The sequence below is a fragment of the Canis lupus genome, chromosome 11 (genome assembly GCF_011100685.1).
Source record: "Canis lupus familiaris isolate Mischka breed German Shepherd chromosome 11, alternate assembly UU_Cfam_GSD_1.0, whole genome shotgun sequence".
NCBI classification, from domain to species: Eukaryota; Metazoa; Chordata; class Mammalia; order Carnivora; family Canidae; genus Canis; species Canis lupus.
This window is the reverse complement of record NC_049232.1, coordinates 52,623,929-52,641,212: the sequence shown is the minus strand read 5'-3', so window position 1 is coordinate 52,641,212 and position 17,284 is coordinate 52,623,929. Positions and strand designations below refer to the sequence as shown.

Below are 17,284 nucleotides of genomic sequence, written 5' to 3'. Positions count from 1 at the left end.
CTTGTCTCTCTGCCTCTGTGTGTGCCTCTCATGAATAAATAAATAAAATCTTAAATACATGTATCAGTTTATTAAGTATAAATATATACTTATATATATAAATTATATATTATGTATTAAATATATCATCATCATATATGTATATATATATGTACATAATTAAAATCCGGCAAAACAAAATATACTCCAGACCTAATCATGACGCATTTCCCTTGTCCTTCAAACCCGACTAACTGAAAATGCCAGGCACAAGGCTAACCTGCACACATCAATTCTGATTAGGAAAGAACACTGGATCCTATTCCTTGGTCGTGGGGCAAAGACAAGACACTCCCGCCACCCCCCCCCCGCCCCTCGTTAAAAAAAAGGGGGGGTGGGAACGCCCTGAAAACAAACTGCAGATCTTCCATCTTGGAGTAGGTACGCGAGAACGTAAAGGAATGGGTGCCGTTCGATGAGTAAATTAAAAATCTCTGAACTGCTCAAAGAGCTGAAATGCCCTTGTAGGGAAGAAGCTGGGTGGGCACCTTCCCCACCCGTGAGGGGCAGGACCCCGTCCCGGCCACCCGCCTGGCGTCGCCCCGCCGCTTCTGCCGGGCCTGCCGGGCCTCGGCGCCCAGGGGCGGCGGCGGCTCCCGGGGCCAGCGGAGCGCCCGCAGCACTCGCCCTCCTCCCGGCCAGTGCGGGGAGAGGGTCTGCGACCTTCGGTCTCCTAGTCCTACCAATGGAGAGAGCCACTCTCCGGGCGAGACGACCTGGGGGGGCAATGGCGGAGGAACTTTCACTCTGACCAAAAGTCGAAGCTAACGGCGTGGAAAACTCGCCCTCCGGCCGGCAGAAGCCAATGGGACGAAAAGATTCGGCCTCCAGGTGGTGGCGGCGGAGCCCGCGGAGCGAACGGCGCCACCCTCTGGGCCGAAGGGCGGCAAGCGGGGAGCGCGGCCAATGGGACGACGGGGCTCGCTCGCGGCCGCCCGCGGAGCCAATGTCTGCCGCTCGCCGCCTCGGCGGCGGCGCCCCACGTCGGTCCGGCGTGCGGGCCCGGGGAGAGGTTCGGCGGCTGAGGGCAAGATGGCGGCGGCCCTGGCGGTGGCCGCCGGGCTGCGCGTGGCGCGCAGGGTGGTGGCGGTGGCGGGGCCGCGGGGGGCACAGGTGAGAAGCGGCCGTGGACGCGCCGAGGGCGTCCCGCGGGCTCGGTCGGCGTCCCCGGAGGGGGGGTCGGCGTTCCTCCCCCAGACGCCGGCGCGCGCCCTCGCGAGGACGGGGCCCGAGCGCGGGGCCGCGAGCGCCGCGCCTCCAGCCGCGCAAGGTGCGGGGCTGTGGCGTGAGGTCGGGCTGGTGGGCGGCGGCGGCCACGGCCTGTGCGGGCTCGGCGCCGAGGTCGCCACAGGGCCAGGCCTTGGCTGCAGCCTTCTAAGCCTACCTGAAGCTCACCCAGCCTCCTCAGCGCCCCCTGCAGGAAGTGAGGGTTGTGAGGTTTGTCTTCTCCGAGCCAGAGACTGGCCCCCGGCAGGCTCCCAGCCTTGTGAGCGTTTTGTTTTTTAAAGATTTTGTTTCTTTATTCATGAGAGACACAGAGAGAGAGAGAGCGAGGCAGAGACACAGGCAGAGGGAGAAGCAGGCTCCATGCAGGGAGCCCGATGTGGGACTCCATCCTGGGCCGAAGGCAGGCGCCAAACCGCTGAGCCATCCAGGGATCCCCATTGAGTGTTAACCTCTCATCTTCCCCCACTTGCCAGAGAGAGGACTCAAGTTCATCCCAACTCTCTCTCCCACAGCGCGACAGTACGTCAGCCTTCTCTGAGCCCCTGGAAAACTAGCGCTGGGGTTACTGAGTTCACTTAATTCTTCCCTTCACTGACTAAAGGGACTGGAGTTAAAATCCACAGTAAGAGGTCAGATGTGACACCTAGATGTGCTTGTGTCCAACAGGGCAATTGTATGAAAACCTGAATAAAACGGCTAACATAGGGACAGGTGAGTGGCACAGTGGTTGAGTGTCTGCCTTCTGCTCAGGTCGTGATCCTGGGGTCCTGGGATCCAGTCCTGCATTGGACTCCCTGCAGGGAGCCTGCTTCTCCCTCTGCCTGTGTCTCTGCCTCTCTCTCCATGTGTCTCTTATGAATAAATAGATGAACTCTTAAAAAAAAAAAAAAGGCTAACATAGCTTAAAGATCAGACAAGGAATGAGTGGATAGTAAGGTGTGAGTAAATGGAAAGAGCTCCAGTCATCTTAAAAGATGATGCAAACCACTCCCTTTTATATTTGAAGCAAAGAGGAGGGATTTATCTAAGGTAATTCGGTGGTAAAAGAATTGGGACCTAAGTTTGCAGTTCTCATCCTATGGCCTTTACCTTGAACAGTCACTAAGTTTACTAGACACATTAGGAGCAGGAATCAATGGCGCTGTCAAACCCTGCATTGTAATACAGCCTTTAACTGACCCGACTCTTTGCTGCTGAGACTCTGAAATGGAAATTTTCCTTTGTATGGGAACCACTAAGCAGTTCTTAGAAGGATGAAGTTAATGACTAACAGAGCCCAGCCTCTGCCAGCCGCAACTTACTATATGGAAGACATATTCTTGGCTTCCTCCCTTGAGTATGTCTGACCCACCTTCAGGTCCGAGCAGCTGGGTCTGTGACTGACGGAAGCGAAGTGACCAAGGCCCAGCAGGCAGCTCCTAGGGGAGCAGCCCCAACTATCTTCTCCCGGATCCTGGATCGAAGCCTCCCAGCTGACATTCTCTATGAGGACCAGCAGGTGGGGTGCCCTGAGGCCCTGTCCCCTTAGGAATGTCTCAACTGCCATCAGCCTGTTGAAGTAACATAGTGGCCTCTGGCCTGTCACTGCTTCCAGTGTCTCGTATTCCGTGATGTGGCCCCTCAGGCTCCTGTGCACTTCCTGGTCATTCCTAAGAAGCCCATTCCTCGGATTAGCCAGGCTGAAGAAGAAGACCAGCAGGTGGGAAGAGCAGGGCCAAGGTTTGGCTTGTGGGGGTGGGGAGCCCTGGACACAGAGGTTTTGCTCCCTGTGAAGGAAGCCACCTGTCTACCTCCCCTTTCCCTGTAGCTTCTAGGACACCTTCTCCTTGTGGCCAAAAAGACAGCAAAGGCTGAAGGCCTAGGAGATGGATACCGACTTGGTGAGTGACTTTTGGCCTTGAGCTATAAATTCTCATACCTGTCCCTCAATGTAATCTTTAATCTTTGACCTTTTCCATGATCCTGACCCTCTAACCTGAAGCTCTTATTTCAGTGATCAACGATGGAAAGATGGGCGCACAGTCTGTGTATCATCTGCATATTCACGTACTTGGGGGCCGACAGCTCCAGTGGCCTCCAGGTTGAACCGACCAACTGACCTCGATCCCCAGAACTTGATGCTTGGAATGTGGGGGGAAAGGGACCCTATGATGCTAATAAACTTGCTCTCCCTTGATTTTGGATCACTGTCTTAAATATATAATAATTATATATAATATGCATGTTATAGATAATTAAATATATAAAGATTTATACCACAAATAGGAAAGAAAACTGATTAAAGATCATGATCTGAGGGCACCTGGGTGGCTCAGTTGGTTAAGTGTCTGGCTTCAGCTCAGATCCTGGGATCAAGCCTCAGCAGGGACCCTGTTTCTCCCCCTCCCTCTGCCTGCCACTCTGCCTACCTGTATGCCCACAGGCTCTCTTTCTGTCAAATAAATCTTTTTTAAAAAATTAAAAAGTTAATGACCCCTCTTGACTATGGTCTGAATGAGAGACATTAATGAGGCCCATCCTATAGTTAAAGAAGCATTTGCCTATAGATCTGTGAGTCTTCATGACTAATGGTCTACCTGGGTCAAGCTAGAAAAGTAACACAAGCAATAAGCCTGTGTGAGTTGAAAGAGACTGAAACCTAGGAGTGAGGCTTGCTCAATCCTGACTCTCATTTAGATGCCAAGCCAAGTTCTAAGGAGGGCCTGGGAGGAGGATGGTTAATGTGTAGGCCCTTTACTGAAGGAGAAGTAATCACACCAAAAAACTGCTACCCTTTGACTGATCCCTGTGTCTCACCATTTTGTTTTTGAGTTGTTTGATGTGTTTTCAGTCTTAAACATTTTAAAAAGAATCCTTCAACTTTTGAGAATGAACTAAGAGGAGGTTACTGTTGCCCCTACACCAGCACACCAAGTATGCTTTTGTCTGATATCACAGCCCTGGCCTTGTGTCCAACACTAAGAACCACCGTAGAAAGTCTCAAAAGAATCATGCTTCAATGTAGAGGTCCCAGGAGAGCGGAACTTTAACAGCTGGGCTGAGGCGGAACAGAGTCTGGACGGAAAGCAAACTTCCAGAAAGCGGCAGGTTGAAGACTTCCGCCCCGCAGAGAATTTGCCTCCACCCCCACCCAGCCCCTTACGCCCAACTCGCGTTCTGCGCAGGCTCCTGGAATTGTTTGTCGTCTCTATGGCAACACGGTGGCTAGTGCCGGGAGATGGAGGTCCTGGAGTCTACCCGGCGGCAATCGCGGTCTCGGTGAGAGCTGCAGCTTTGGCTGCAGGTATAAGGGGGCAAGGAAGGTCAGGGGACTTACCGTGCTGCGCTTTTGACAACTGTGATGCATTCGCTTTCTTTTAGATCTTTAGCCGTACAGCCTGGCGCTGAAGGGCTCGGGTCCACTTCAGAACTGTTGCCTTCAGATGGCAATCCTAGGTCGGCCCTGGCAGCCACAACTGCTGCAGCTACCGCCGCAACCACCGCCAAAACTGCTGCGTTCTCCACGAAGACCCCACAGTGCCGCTCTGAGCCGAGCGTTCTCCGTCCTCCTGGGGAGCCCTGCACTGGAGCCAGCTTTACTCACAAGATAGGCTGGAGGAGACTTGGCTTTGAGCCTGTCTGTGTTTCCCGTTTCAGCCAGGATCCCTGTACTACAAATGACCTTAGCTCTAGTCCCGTCCCTGTTCCTGGCTCCAGTGCTGGTCCTAGCCATGGCTCTGGCCCTGGCTGTGACTCTGGTCAAGGCACTGGTCCTGATTCTGGCCCTGGTTCTGCCACTGACACTGGGCCTAGTCCAGACTGTGGCCATGACCCTGAGCTCAGCCCCTACAGTCTCCCAAGCTTCAGAAACCCTGGGGAAGAGCTGGTCCCTGACTATACCTCCTGGAATCACTACAGCCACCACTGGGAACCTCAGAAACAACCCTGGAAATTTTTGCAAGTTTCAGGACCTGGTGCCCAAGGGCAACAGAAGACCCCCCAGGTTGAAGGGAAGTGTAAGGTTCTCAATGAAACATTGCCACGGGGCCACTGCCTTCTCTACAACTGGGAGGAGGAGGTATTAAGGTTTTGACCTGCTCCCTTTTCCCAAAGACTACCCCCAGTTTCCTGGGGGAGGCAGTAGTTTATGATGAGGGTGGGTACCATAAAGGATATCATGGTCACTCAACTTGGGGCCCACAGAGAGCCACCAACCACCTGGATCAAGTCCCAAGCATGCAAGATGGCTCTGAGAGTTTCTTCTTTCGACATGGACACCAGGGACTGCTGACCATGCAGCTACCGTCACCCATGTCCTTCAGCACCACCCAGAAAGACTCCTACCAGCCCCCACGAAACTACTATCCGCCAATTCGAGGTGTGAAGCATGAGAGAGTGGGCCAGCATGAGCCCATTAGAGAAAAAAAGAGAGGAAGGAATTCCCAGTAGTACTATGGCCAGTCCAATGGGTAGAAGGGTAAAACCCCATGATTTTCCTTCCTTTTCTCACATTTGTTTCCTCTGGGACTGCTGCTTAACCAGATTCCCCCATTCTCTATTCCCTGCCCTCCCACAGGAAAGCGTGAAGCCATGCTAGAGATGCTCCTGCACCATCAGATCTGGTGAGAGGCTGGGTGAAGGGTAAAGGGGAGGGGGAAGACAAAAATCAGGGAAGAATGGCTCTGATGCCCTCCAGGACTGTATAGTAAAGAGGTGCAGGCAGAGCAGGAACCCACAGGGAAGCACCCTGAGGTCGAGTCTGTGACACACCACGACTACCGAAAGGAGCTGGTACAAGCCAGGCCTCCTGCCCCAACCAAGGTGAGAACTTATTCCATACCACTTATACAGCTGGGCTCTAGTGGGCTGTGGGAAAGCAGCAGAGGATATGAAAGGGAGCACAAACCATGAGTTTTTCGGGTTCTCCTTTTACAGCCTCATGACTACCGATGGGAACAGCCTGAAACCTTCTGGATACAGAGGGCACCACAGCTACCGGTGTGTGAGGGTGTTGGGAGTGGGGGAGAAGAAGGAGGGGAAGAGGCTGCTGTGTTCTGGCTTGGCACAGAGCAGGATCTGTCCTCATCCTGGCCCTCCTCCAGGGTGTCAGCAACATCAAGACCCTGGACACGCCATTCCAGAAGAACTGCAGCTTCTCGACACCAGTACCTTTATCGCTGGGGCAGCCTTTGCCCTATGAACCTGAGAATTATTCCCACCAACTGGGAGAAATATCTTCCCGTGCCTGTCAGGGAGGAGGACAACGTGGTGAAATGGGTAGAACTACTATCTAAGGCTTGAGGAGGGAAGAGGGATGTGGAATATAGAGTCTATCTCCGTCTGTACTGGAGAGGTGGGAAAGAAGTAAATTCTGTCTGTACTTGGTAAAGGGGCTTTCCATAAAGGGTCCTCACTCATCCTGAGACTGCCAATTCAGTGATTCCATATGTTACCATGTTCACACTCCAAAATCTTTCCTTGGACTTGCCCCTAACCCAGACTCTGACACCATGACATTTTCTGTTGTTTTATATTTGGCCAAAATATTCTGGTTTAGATACAGATATTTACAGAAGGTAGGGAAGAAGGGAATCAGGCCAGAGTGAGGCAGGTATATGTACAAGGCTGAGCTGCAAAGGGCAACAACTTCCATATAAGGTAGGGTTTTTGTGCATGTTCATTTCCATCCTACACAACAATGTCCATTTCTGGTGTGTGGAGAGACGGTGACCACTGCCCACCCAGGTACCAGCAGCAGGAGACTGTGTGACTTGGGAAGAAGTAGGGTTTACAGGAGTCCAGCAGGTCCTTTCCGCTCTCCTAGGAGCCAGTAAGTTCGCATCTTTCCTTTTCCCTGGAAGTGGGGGAGTGAAGATAATTCAGATTCTTCTATGTTACCCCCTTTATCTCCCTCTTTTCCCCATTGTCCCCATAATTGCTTTCATCCTCCCTTCCCATGACCCCTCCCCATGGCCCGCCATCACCTTCATCTCCACATCCCCCCGAAGCTCTAGCTGGAAGCATCCTAGTTCATCCAGGGCATCCTTGGTGGTGGAGGAGACATGGATCTTCAGGGCTGGGGTGGGATGGGGGCGAGGATGGTGGGAAGATGAATCAAAGAAAAGACAACAGAAGAATTGGTGGTATCGGAGAGAGCTTTACCCAACCACCACCCATCAGAAGGTTCTCAGTCTTTCCAGGACATGCACTAGAACTAAAATATGTCCAAGGATGGGGCAGTCAGGAGCTGTAGTCTCTGAGCCTGAGAGATTTGGAGAAGCTCTGAAAAGAAGAAAAGGACAACACATACAGGCTGAGGCTAGGGTTGAGGGCTAATGTTTTACCTTGACCATTAGACTCCATTCGGGAAGCAGTGTTCACTGTGTCACCAAAAAGACAATAGCGGGGCATCTTCAGGCCAACAACCCCAGCACAAACGGGCCCTAGGAGAAGAAACAGGTTGGGAGAGCCTGAGAAAAGCAGATACAAGGGCTGGAGTGAGAATCAGCCTTACCCGTGTGGACCCCTATGCGTAGCCTCAGCTGGTCATGAGGTCGGTGGCGGATGCGGAAGGAAGAAACGGCATCCAGTAATGCTAGGGCCATCCGAGCAATCTCCGGGGCGTGGCGTTGACCATTTCGGCCTGGGAGACCAGACACCACCATGTAGGCATCTCCAATCGTTTCTACCTGATTGAGATGGGGATTAAAAGGTCACCTCTATGTGTATCAGTGGGAATAGGGAAGTGTGGAAGGAGATAAGCTGGACACCACTATGAGTCATCCTAGCAGCCTGGGAGGCCAGAACATTAACTATATAGTAAATGCTATGGTCCTGAGAATTGGCAGGGGGCGGGGGGTGCCTTTTAAGGGTATCCTTAAGTCTTCCTATCCCACCCCTGTACCTGGCGAACACTCAGTAAATGTTTACTGAATGATTGGATACCCTGTCTGCAACAAGACATGGACAAGTAGGTTCTGCGGTCAGGAAATGGGAAGCAAGAGAACAGGGCTGACCTGAAGAGCAGAGGCTGGTGCGGAGTCAGGCAGGCCCATTGAAATAGGCCTCAGACAGCCTGAACTGCCCAAGGTAAGATAGCAACCACTTGGCTTTGTTAATTGTACTGAAGCTATACAAAAGAATGTCCTGTTTTTAGGGACTAGACACTGAACTGTTCAGGGATAAAGGGGCGCTGTGCCTGCAACTTACTCTCAAGTGGTCCAGAAAATAATTCTATAGATACACAGATTTAAAAAAAAATAATAAAAAATAAAACAAAGCAAATGGGGTAAAATAAAAGTAACTGGTGAATCTGCGTTAAAGGTTTATAGGAGTTCTTTGTTACAGTAATAACAGACTTGGTAGAGTAAATCCAAAGGGAAGGGACAGAAATAGTATTATCTGTGCAATGTAAAACACTTTCCACAATAAATCTATTATTCTCATCTTATAGGTAAGATATGTGAGGCTTAAGGAGCTTTCCAGTTACTTGCTCAAGGCCAACAATTAGTCACAAAATCACACCTAAACTGCATTGGTTTTTACTCTGCAGCACAATAAAGCCCACCCTGTGCCAATTCAATGACTTCAATAATTTTTTTTACAAGGTAGCTTGTCCCTCACCCTAATAAATCATCCCCTAGAGGGGATGGAGAGATGAGAAAAGATGGATAGGCTGTATTTATATGTCAAGGCAAAAGTGGCAAATAGAGGCTAACTCCTGTGATGGTTCCGATTAGGGCAGCCTAAGGATTCACAAGACTTTAGACTGAAATGTACAATTAGAGTACCAAAGCCTCATGTGTCTACAAAGGGCACCCAGTACTAGGGTGCTAGAGACCCAAGAGGACAAAATGACCATAAAGCAAGGTAAGGTGTGTAGAGTTCAGGGAGATTGGGTTTTCAAGGTGGTGTCAGGAGGAGGGTAGCCCCAGCTCTCACCTTGTAGACGTCAAAGTTGTCAATTATGGCATCAAAGCAGGTATACAGGTCATTAAGAAGTGTCACCACCTAACAAAGATGGGAAAGTAGAGCCCCTGAGACTTGAGCCTAACTTTCTAAGAATTCTTAACCCGTAAGTCCTAACAAAATATGGGAACTCCAGAACAAAATGAATCTCCCCTCCTATCAAGGATCCCTATGCCCCAGTGAAGCTCCCCCAGATCCCTATCCCACCCTTACTTCTCACTCATGGTTCTCACCTGCATGGGGGTGCTCTCTGCTGACAAAGCTGTGAAGCCAACAATGTCACTGAAGTAGATGGTAACACTGTCAAAGGCCTCAGCCTGTACAGTCTCTCCCCGTTTTAACTGCTCTGCCACTGAACTAGGAAGCAAGGGCCAAACTCAGAATATGAGGATGGGATGGTGGGAGCAGAAATGCATAACATGAAAGCTAAGCTGGGTAGAAGAGAAGGAAGGTGGGTGGGAAGACATTACAGACTAGCTCAAGGCAAAGTATTTCAGTGGTGGAGGGGATGGAAGGGGCCCCTTGGGGATGAGGGTGAAATGTCTCAAGTTGGGATTGTTCTGCATCCACTTGCTAAAGCAAGGTATCATAGAGCAGTGTCCTAAGAAGAAGGAATGGGAAGCCAGGAAGAAGGCAGCATAGCTATTTGGAGACAGAATTAAAACATGTGGTCTACAGCCAGAAAGGCTCACTGTGCCAAGATATAACAAAGGGTTCTAAGAGCTGGGAAGTGAGTTCTCTGGAGCTTGCTCAGGGAAAACCCAACAGAGTAGAATACCAAAGGAAAATTTGAGAAAGGTGACCAAGTCTCACTGGGGTAGAATTTGGTAGAGCAGAGCCTCAGCCTTGCGTTTCTCCTCCAGATAGGCCTGTGTGCGCTCCTCCACCAGCTTTTCCAGGTTATTGGCATACTGTTCCATGCGCAACAGCAAGTTGTCCAATATGCTCGTGCCACCCTCCCTGTGGGGGAGGCCAGGATATGGTAGCTGCTCCTGGATTCTGAAGACTCCAAGGACTTCCTACCCAACCCATTCTCTTGGCCTCCCAGCCCCACCTCATCTACCAAGACTGATGAGGTTTCTATCCCTGGAGAGCCCCTGCCCCTTAGTGCCCTCTCACTTGTTAAAGCGGCGAATGAAGCCCTTAATTTGTCCAAAGTCAGGCCGCTCAGCTGGTTCCTGGGCCCAACATCGCTCCATCAGCAAAACTAGCTCTTCATTCAGTTGGGTCCGGTCAATGCTAGGCCGGAAATATGGCCGCTGACTATTTCGGACCTTCTGAACAATCTCTGAGGGTGATAAAGGGTTTGAATGAAGAACAGAGTTCCGCAGGTAGAAGAGTCTGTGGGTAGTAGATTGACTCTCACCTTTGGGGCTGAGGTCCAGGCCCTCCAAGTAGAAAGGACCACTTCGAAGTGCTATCTCCTGTAAGATGATCCCAAAACTATAGACATCAGCCTTCTGCATGCCTGTGGTTGGCAATGGGTTCCCACTGAGCAGTTCTGGTGCAGTCCACAGCTTCTCTGAAAAGAGGAAACAGACTGGCCAGGTCCTCAAAAAGAGTATTCCCCAAGCCCATAATGCTCCCCATTTTACTGTCATTCCATCTCCCTCTCCCACCCCCCACCCCAGGTGGAAATGATCAAGGCCAGAGGAGCAATATAAAAGTGGGTTGTGGGGAAAGTCTCACTGGCATAGAGGGCGTGGCTGTCATCAGGTTCAGCAGTTGATCGGAAGCTGGCCAGACCATAGTCTGTGATTTTGAGCACAAAACGACTATCCACCACACAGTTGGAGGACTTGAGACTCCCATGAGATGCAATAATGCTGTTATGGAGAAAGGCCATGCCCTGCAGGATACAGATCAAGTCATGGGTTTGGATGGTATCTGGCTCATGATACCCGCTCCCTTCTCCATTAGTTAGCTGTCTAAAGATCTCAGGACCATAAAAGCAATGAGTTACTTTTGAAAGGCATCCTTTACAGTAAGTTCCTACCCGAAGAAGCAGGCCAAATGGAGAGTCATCTGTTCTTGGTATCATAAACAGTATGTGGGCACTAGGCACCAGGGACAGGAGAAATGTTTAAGGGGAGGGACAAGGGGACATCTGGTGGCTCAGTGGTTGAGCATCTCCTTCAGCTCAGGGTGTGATCCTAGGATCCGGGATCAAGTCCCACATCGGGCTCTCCACAGAGAGCTACTTCTCCCTCTGCTGTGTCTCTGCCTCTCTCTGTGTCTCTCATGAATAAATAAATAAATCTTTAAAAAGGGGGGGGGGACAAGGGGAGCTATCAGTTATTACCCTGGAAAGGGCAGTCAGTCTTCTGATATTGAACAGAACTATGAGAGTGAATCCAAGAATGACATGGCTGACACCCATGATGGCCTCAAATGTATCGCCACTACTTAGGAAGCCATGGCTAGAGACCCAGGTATCAAGAATACCTAGATGCACCAAGGAAGACTACCCAGTTGTAAACTTTAACATATAACCACGTGTAGGCAGGCAAGTCAGAATGGAAGGGAAAGCAATCTACTGGGCCAGAGAGAAAGTAGAGAAAATAGTAAATTAGTAAAACCCTGGAAAATGAACAAAAAGTAGAGGATAGCTGCCAAGCCAATGCAGAAGCCAGAAGAGTAAAACCTGCCTCCACAGGCATGGAGCCAGAGAGAAAAACCTTAGCCTATGAGGGACTTTAAGGCAGCTCCTAAGAAGACCGAGTAGTGCTTCCCAAAATGAAACCCTGGGCACCCACCCAAGTCAGCTCAGGTGGAACAGAAAAAAGATGCAGTGATCTGTATGCTAACCAAAACATCTCTGTCTGTCTAAATATTTAGCTCCAGACCTAAACAATTCATAACTCTAGTCTCTGTGAACTCCTCCTTTTTATTTTTTGATAGCAACAAAACCTTTGGGAATCACCAAATTTGTGAATACAGAAAGGATTAGGCTTCTGGCTTTGTTCTAAATCACTTTTCCATCAAATCATAATTATCTCAAGAGTCATGTTTTTCTTGTATTTATCATCACAGTCAGCCACCACATCAACTTTACCTAATATTTTCTCTCATTTGATGGCAAATTTTCACACACATAAACCACACACACATGCATACACACACACACACACACACACACATTTTTAAATAACTTCATGAGAATTAAACAGAAAAACCAAAGCCAGCTTCAGGTGTGATACAAGTGACCCACTAGGCTAGTTCACTGGCTGTAGGAATCACAGCCCATGCAAGATTCAAATTCATATGTCTGCAAATCTATGGACCACTGGGTCACTTGAAAATAGCTTAAAACTAATATATGGGAAGACACCAAAGATTTAGTATAATCTTTGGTTTCTCTTAGTTTTGCTAGTAAATGTTCTTTTTTAAATTTGTTTTTCTGGAAAAAAAAAAGAGCAGCTATGCCAAATATTGGTCAGAGAATAAATGATGGAAAAAAACAAAAGAGAAATATGATTGGAGACCCCATTCATCTTTTTCCTGCTAAGAAATCTTAACATCAACTCTTTGAGGTTTAAAAAAAAAAAAAGATGATGGCGAGGGATCTGAGATATCTAAGGTAGGAAAACAAAAATTCTTTACAGGTGCAGGATTCTCTGCAGCAGATAAAGCTCCCCCAATTAAAAACCCCAGACCCGGGATCCCTGGGTGGCGCAGTGGTTTGGCGCCTGCCTTTGGCCCAGGGTGCAATCCTGGAGACCAGGGATCAAATCCCACATCGGGCTCCCGGTGCATGGAGCCTGCTTCTCCCTCTGCCTGTGTCTCTGCCTCTCTCTCTCTCTCTCTCTCTGTGACTATCATAAATAAATAAAAATTAAAAAAAAAAAACCCAGACCCTTTATTTACCCATTATTACCCAACCATAGGAATAAGGGGAACTGGAAAGAATGGGACTTTCAAAGTACTAGGAGAAACTGAAAGCAAAGATCAAGAAACAAAGGCATTTTAGGGGTGCCTGGGTGGCTCAGTCATTAAGCGTCTGCCTTCAGCTCAGGTCATAATCCTGGGGTCCTGGGATCAAGTCCCGCATCAGGCTCCCTGCTCAGCAGAGTCTGCTTCTCCCTCTGCCCCTTCCTCCTTACCCCCCCCCTCTAATAAATAAAATCTTAAAAAAAAAAAGAAGAAAGAAAGGCATTTATAGCAGATGAACTCTTAAGGAAAAGCAAGGAAGACTTACCTTAACCAGGTCATTAATGAGCGAATAACGAAACATCCAGTCCAGGTTGATGCTGTCATTTTCCAGAATATCCTGGTAGTGACATGAAATAGATTATGTACCCATCCTAGTCCCACTAGCTATCAGGTACTTATCTCCCCCATCCCTAGAATCTCTACCTTTCCCTTACCTGTAAACTCCCACGAGGACAATACTCAGTGACAATGCAAATGTTGGGAGGGTCGATGCAGGCACCAATGAAGCGCGTGAGGTGGTTGAACTGAACATCTCTCATCTAACAACAACAACCAAAGATGGGAGAGGAGAAAAAGAATTGAAGGAGATGAAAAAGTAGATACAGAAATATACCACTACATGACAGGACCTTACTCTTAATTGTACCTGCAACTTACAATCCTTTATAAATAAGCCCCTTTCCTTCCTAGCCAAGGTTACTATTCCCCTCTCCTCTTCCCCCTTTCCTCTCCTCCATCCCTATCTACCCCTCAGCCTTAACTCATACACCGTTACATACATGTTTGAGTTCAAACAGAACCTGCCGGGTCAGCTCAATGCGCTTCTTATTCACGTGTTTGATGGCGACAACATTTCCCTGGTGGTGGGAGTGAAAGGGGGAAAGGGAAATTAGTATCAGGGGTTCCTGGGTGCTAGCAAATCCTGGAGAAGTGTGAGGACATCCAGGAGCTCAGCTAGACACAGAAAGGAAGGTTATGAGGGGCAGAGGTTGATGGCAAGAGGTGACAGATGGGGATGAGACAGGATGAAATGGTGGGGACCAGAACAAGCGGATGACTGTTCACCTTGAAGTGACCGGTGTTGGCAAAGATCTGGTATTTCCCATGGGCTGTCATGAGCGAGCCGTAACTGGATCCCCGCTGGGGCCAAGGGCAACATGGAGGCGGAAGGATGAAAGGAACATTAGATGATGGTGGCAGAGCAGGGGCTATCGTTACAAGCCAATGTGCTGGGAAAGGTCCAGGGTACGAAAGGACAGGCACTCAGAGGGAAGCAGAGGGACAGCTGAGACCAGAACTCACCAGCGACAGCGTGAGGCGACTGCCTGCACCTTTATGATATCGTTCTGAATTGCCAAACTGCAGCTCTTCCCAGCGAATGCGCCACAACATGCTAGCCAGCTCCTTCTCCAGCATCAGCTTTCTGTAAGGACTGCACACCTCAGTTGACTGGCAAGCCCAATCCTACCACCCCGTGAGCCGATGGTGGGGGCACGGGGGCTTCCCTGCAGTTCCTGAAGCTGCAACTATCACACCCAAGTTGGGACTTGGTGCAGGACTATCAGGGAAGGGTACATTCTCTACGTATGGCATATGTGCCCTGTACTCATTTGAAAACGCAGAGGTGGAAGGTAAAAAGGTCCTTCTTACAATGGTGGCATTTGTGCAAAGTTCACCCTTACCCTTGTAAGACCCCACTCAAAACACCTGGTTAGGACACCCAGTCTAGGACCAAAAGTGGAAAAACAACACGTAGGCTAAAAGACAGCTTCACAAGAAAGGCTAGAGAGGAAGGGGTTAGGCCTAAGAGATAACCATCAAACCGAGAGGCCCACTAACCCCCAGAAACCCTGAGCGGTGGGATGGAGAGGGCAGGTCAGTGGGAAGCCCAGAACTCACCGGAAAATGAGGAAGCTGGAAACACCAAACATGATGAAGGTGATTCCTGTGCCCAGGGCCACAATCGCCAGAGTGGAAAGTGGGGCTGAAAGAAGGAAAGAAGGTCCAGAGGGGACCCTGAGAAAGACTGTGTGGAGTTGTGGACAGGGAAGGGGTGGTGCTCGGGGTGCAGGGAGCAGACAGATGACTTGAGGGAAAATAGGCAGAGGTGGGGTACAAGTAGAGGGAAAAACAGAGCTAAGGATGGGGGTGGGAAGTCAGGGAGAGGAGATGAAAGAATGTAAGGGGAGGAAGGATTACTCCCAGCCCCCCGCACACACCCACTTTTATCACAGGATGGGTCGTCCAAGTCAAAGGCACAGGGGGGATTGTCCAAGGGGGGGGTCCCCTTCACCCAGGGAATAGGCCGTCCCGTCCACCAAATCTGCTTCTCAGCTCCTGAGTAGTGGGCTGCAGGCTGTGAGGAAGGAGAAAACTGGGCCCACAGGCCTGCTCCCACCAGCCTCTCCCCCAGACTCCAGGGTTTGGCTGCTTTCTCCCCCACCTCCCACCCACCCAGGATAGTGCTCCCACAAAAAAAAACAAAACACAAGTCCCTGCCTTAGTACCCCTGATTCTGCCTCCACTGGACCCTGGAAAGCTGGATATTCAGGGCCCACCGTCTCCTCCCTGCCTCTGCCCCCATCACCTGGAAGTCCCCAGAGTCCAGGTCTCCCATGGCCCACAGGACAAAGTCAGTCTCTCGGTCATTGTTCTTGTCCATAACAACCAGGCCAGTTACACCTAAGATAGAAAAGAGGAGCCCTTCCTTTTTTTTTTTTCAATTTTTTTTTTTTTTTTTTTTTTTTTTATGATAGTCACAGAGAGAGAGAGAGAGGCAGAGACACAGGCAGAGGGAGAAGCAGGCTCCATGCACCGGGAGCCCGACGTGGGATTCGATCCCGGGTCGAGGAGCCCTTCCTTTGAGATCCACCCTAGGCCCCTCTCCTGCGCTCCCATTCCTCTAATTACCTCAGATCCCTCCCGGCCCTCGTTCTTAATACACGTCCGCCTCCACCATGTTCTCTGACCCCTCCTGACTCTTCCTCCGCCCCTAGCACCAGTGTTTTCTTCTGCCCACTCCACTCCCAGGCCTGACAGTGGTGCTCTGGCCTCCACCTGACCCGCTTCTTTACCGTGGTATCTCCGTCCCTGCATCTTCTCCACAATTCGGAGTCCGTCTTCCCGGGTGCCTCCCTCTTGTATCGTCTCGTTCAGGACTTCAGCATATAGCAGGATCCCATCATAGAAGCAGCCAGCAATGAGGTTCATCTAGGGGAGGCAACATCATTAGTGCTCTCCAAATGTCCTGCCAGGACCCTCCCCAGCCCCCATCTCCCATCTCTGGGGTCTCTTTCTACTCCTTCTCTCTTCTGGTTTGCTTTCTTCCCTCCCCTTCTTTCTTTTTTTTTTTAAGATTTTATTTATTTATTTATGAGAGACACAGAGAGCGGGGCAGAGACACAGGCAGAGGGAGAAGCAAGCTCCTTGCAAGGAGCACAATGCAGGACTCGATCCCGGATCCCGGGATCACGCCCAGAGCCTAAGGCAGATGCCCAACTGCTGAGCCACCCAGGCATCCCTCCTCCTCTCATTCCTAAGATGCCACCCCTACCTCACTGGACAGAAGAGCAGAAGGAAAAATACTGGATGAAAGCAGATAGTCCCCAGATAGGGCTGGCTCCATGGCCAAGGCTTGATGCTGAGTTAGGGAGAAGAGGATTTCCTCCAAGCTGGCCTGACTTTCAGGAAGAAGAGATCTACTTACCAGGGAGGGGGCCAGCTCCACACCAAAATCTTCCCGGGCTCTTATCAGCAGACGATTCTGGAATTCCTGATACTCAGGATTTGGGGGTTCTCGGTAAGTGATCACCAATACTGTCTGTACCAATAGCACATGGGGAAGAGTGAACAGGATTCAAGATAGGCATGGGGAAGAGAGAAAGTAGGACAGAGAAGCCTGGTGAAATATTCATGGTACAAATACACACAGGTGAATCTGGAAGGGTTCTTAGAATCTGAAAGGATACTAAGCGCTGTGTTGTGTATGCACCTGTGTGTGTGATACACGTGCAGTGTATGTTTAATACATCTGGGAAGAGGAGAGTGGCACTCCTCCATGAAAGGTGCATGGTTCTGGAGCCTGGGAAACAGATGAAATCAATTCCATCCCCCAAACCTGTCCCCTCATCTTCATGAA

At 50.0% G+C, this 17,284-nt stretch overlaps 3 protein-coding genes across 8 annotated transcripts in view; 2 read left to right on the top strand and 1 right to left on the bottom strand.

The window, feature by feature from the left end:
* The first annotated feature begins 1,010 nt into the window (after positions 1-1,010).
* HINT2 (histidine triad nucleotide binding protein 2) lies at positions 1,011-3,442 on the top strand. Its single transcript, XM_038552803.1, has 5 exons — positions 1,011-1,152; positions 2,624-2,764; positions 2,861-2,965; positions 3,074-3,146; positions 3,260-3,442. Exons 1-5 carry the CDS (start codon positions 1,072-1,074, stop codon positions 3,349-3,351), a joined length of 492 nt encoding a protein of 163 aa, XP_038408731.1. The 5' UTR covers positions 1,011-1,071; the 3' UTR covers positions 3,352-3,442.
* Positions 3,443-4,363: 921 nt separating this feature from the next.
* On the top strand, positions 4,364-6,668 carry SPAG8 (sperm associated antigen 8). The gene is made up of 7 exons (XM_038552789.1): positions 4,364-4,524; positions 4,627-5,323; positions 5,449-5,623; positions 5,822-5,867; positions 5,952-6,066; positions 6,181-6,243; positions 6,348-6,668. Exons 1-7 carry the CDS (start codon positions 4,484-4,486, stop codon positions 6,537-6,539), a joined length of 1,329 nt encoding a protein of 442 aa, XP_038408717.1. The 5' UTR covers positions 4,364-4,483; the 3' UTR covers positions 6,540-6,668.
* Positions 6,669-6,758: 90 nt separating this feature from the next.
* Positions 6,759-17,284, bottom strand: part of NPR2 (natriuretic peptide receptor 2) — an 18,824-nt gene continuing 8,298 nt past the window's right edge. For 2 of the 6 annotated variants that reach the window (XM_038552783.1, XM_038552788.1), the window contains exons 3-22: positions 16,853-16,966; positions 16,221-16,356; positions 15,734-15,828; positions 15,370-15,502; positions 15,046-15,130; positions 14,449-14,578; positions 14,212-14,286; positions 13,926-14,003; positions 13,581-13,685; positions 13,412-13,483; positions 10,903-11,062; positions 10,580-10,735; positions 10,333-10,501; positions 10,027-10,173; positions 9,447-9,570; positions 9,187-9,255; positions 7,760-7,934; positions 7,590-7,688; positions 7,230-7,321; positions 6,759-7,099 (exon numbers count right to left, since the gene is read on the bottom strand). In XM_038552783.1, coding sequence (XP_038408711.1) covers positions 7,034-7,099; positions 7,230-7,321; positions 7,590-7,688; positions 7,760-7,934; positions 9,187-9,255; positions 9,447-9,570; positions 10,027-10,173; positions 10,333-10,501; positions 10,580-10,735; positions 10,903-11,062; positions 13,412-13,483; positions 13,581-13,685; positions 13,926-14,003; positions 14,212-14,286; positions 14,449-14,578; positions 15,046-15,130; positions 15,370-15,502; positions 15,734-15,828; positions 16,221-16,356; positions 16,853-16,966 — 2,280 coding nt within the window. In that variant the 3' untranslated portion in view covers positions 6,759-7,033. The remainder of the gene's footprint in view (positions 7,100-7,229; positions 7,322-7,589; positions 7,689-7,759; positions 7,935-9,186; positions 9,256-9,446; positions 9,571-10,026; positions 10,174-10,332; positions 10,502-10,579; positions 10,736-10,902; positions 11,063-13,411; positions 13,484-13,580; positions 13,686-13,925; positions 14,004-14,211; positions 14,287-14,448; positions 14,579-15,045; positions 15,131-15,369; positions 15,503-15,733; positions 15,829-16,220; positions 16,357-16,852; positions 16,967-17,284) is intronic. The other 4 variants (XM_038552784.1, XM_038552787.1, XM_038552785.1 and 1 more) reach the window with 4 other exon arrangements.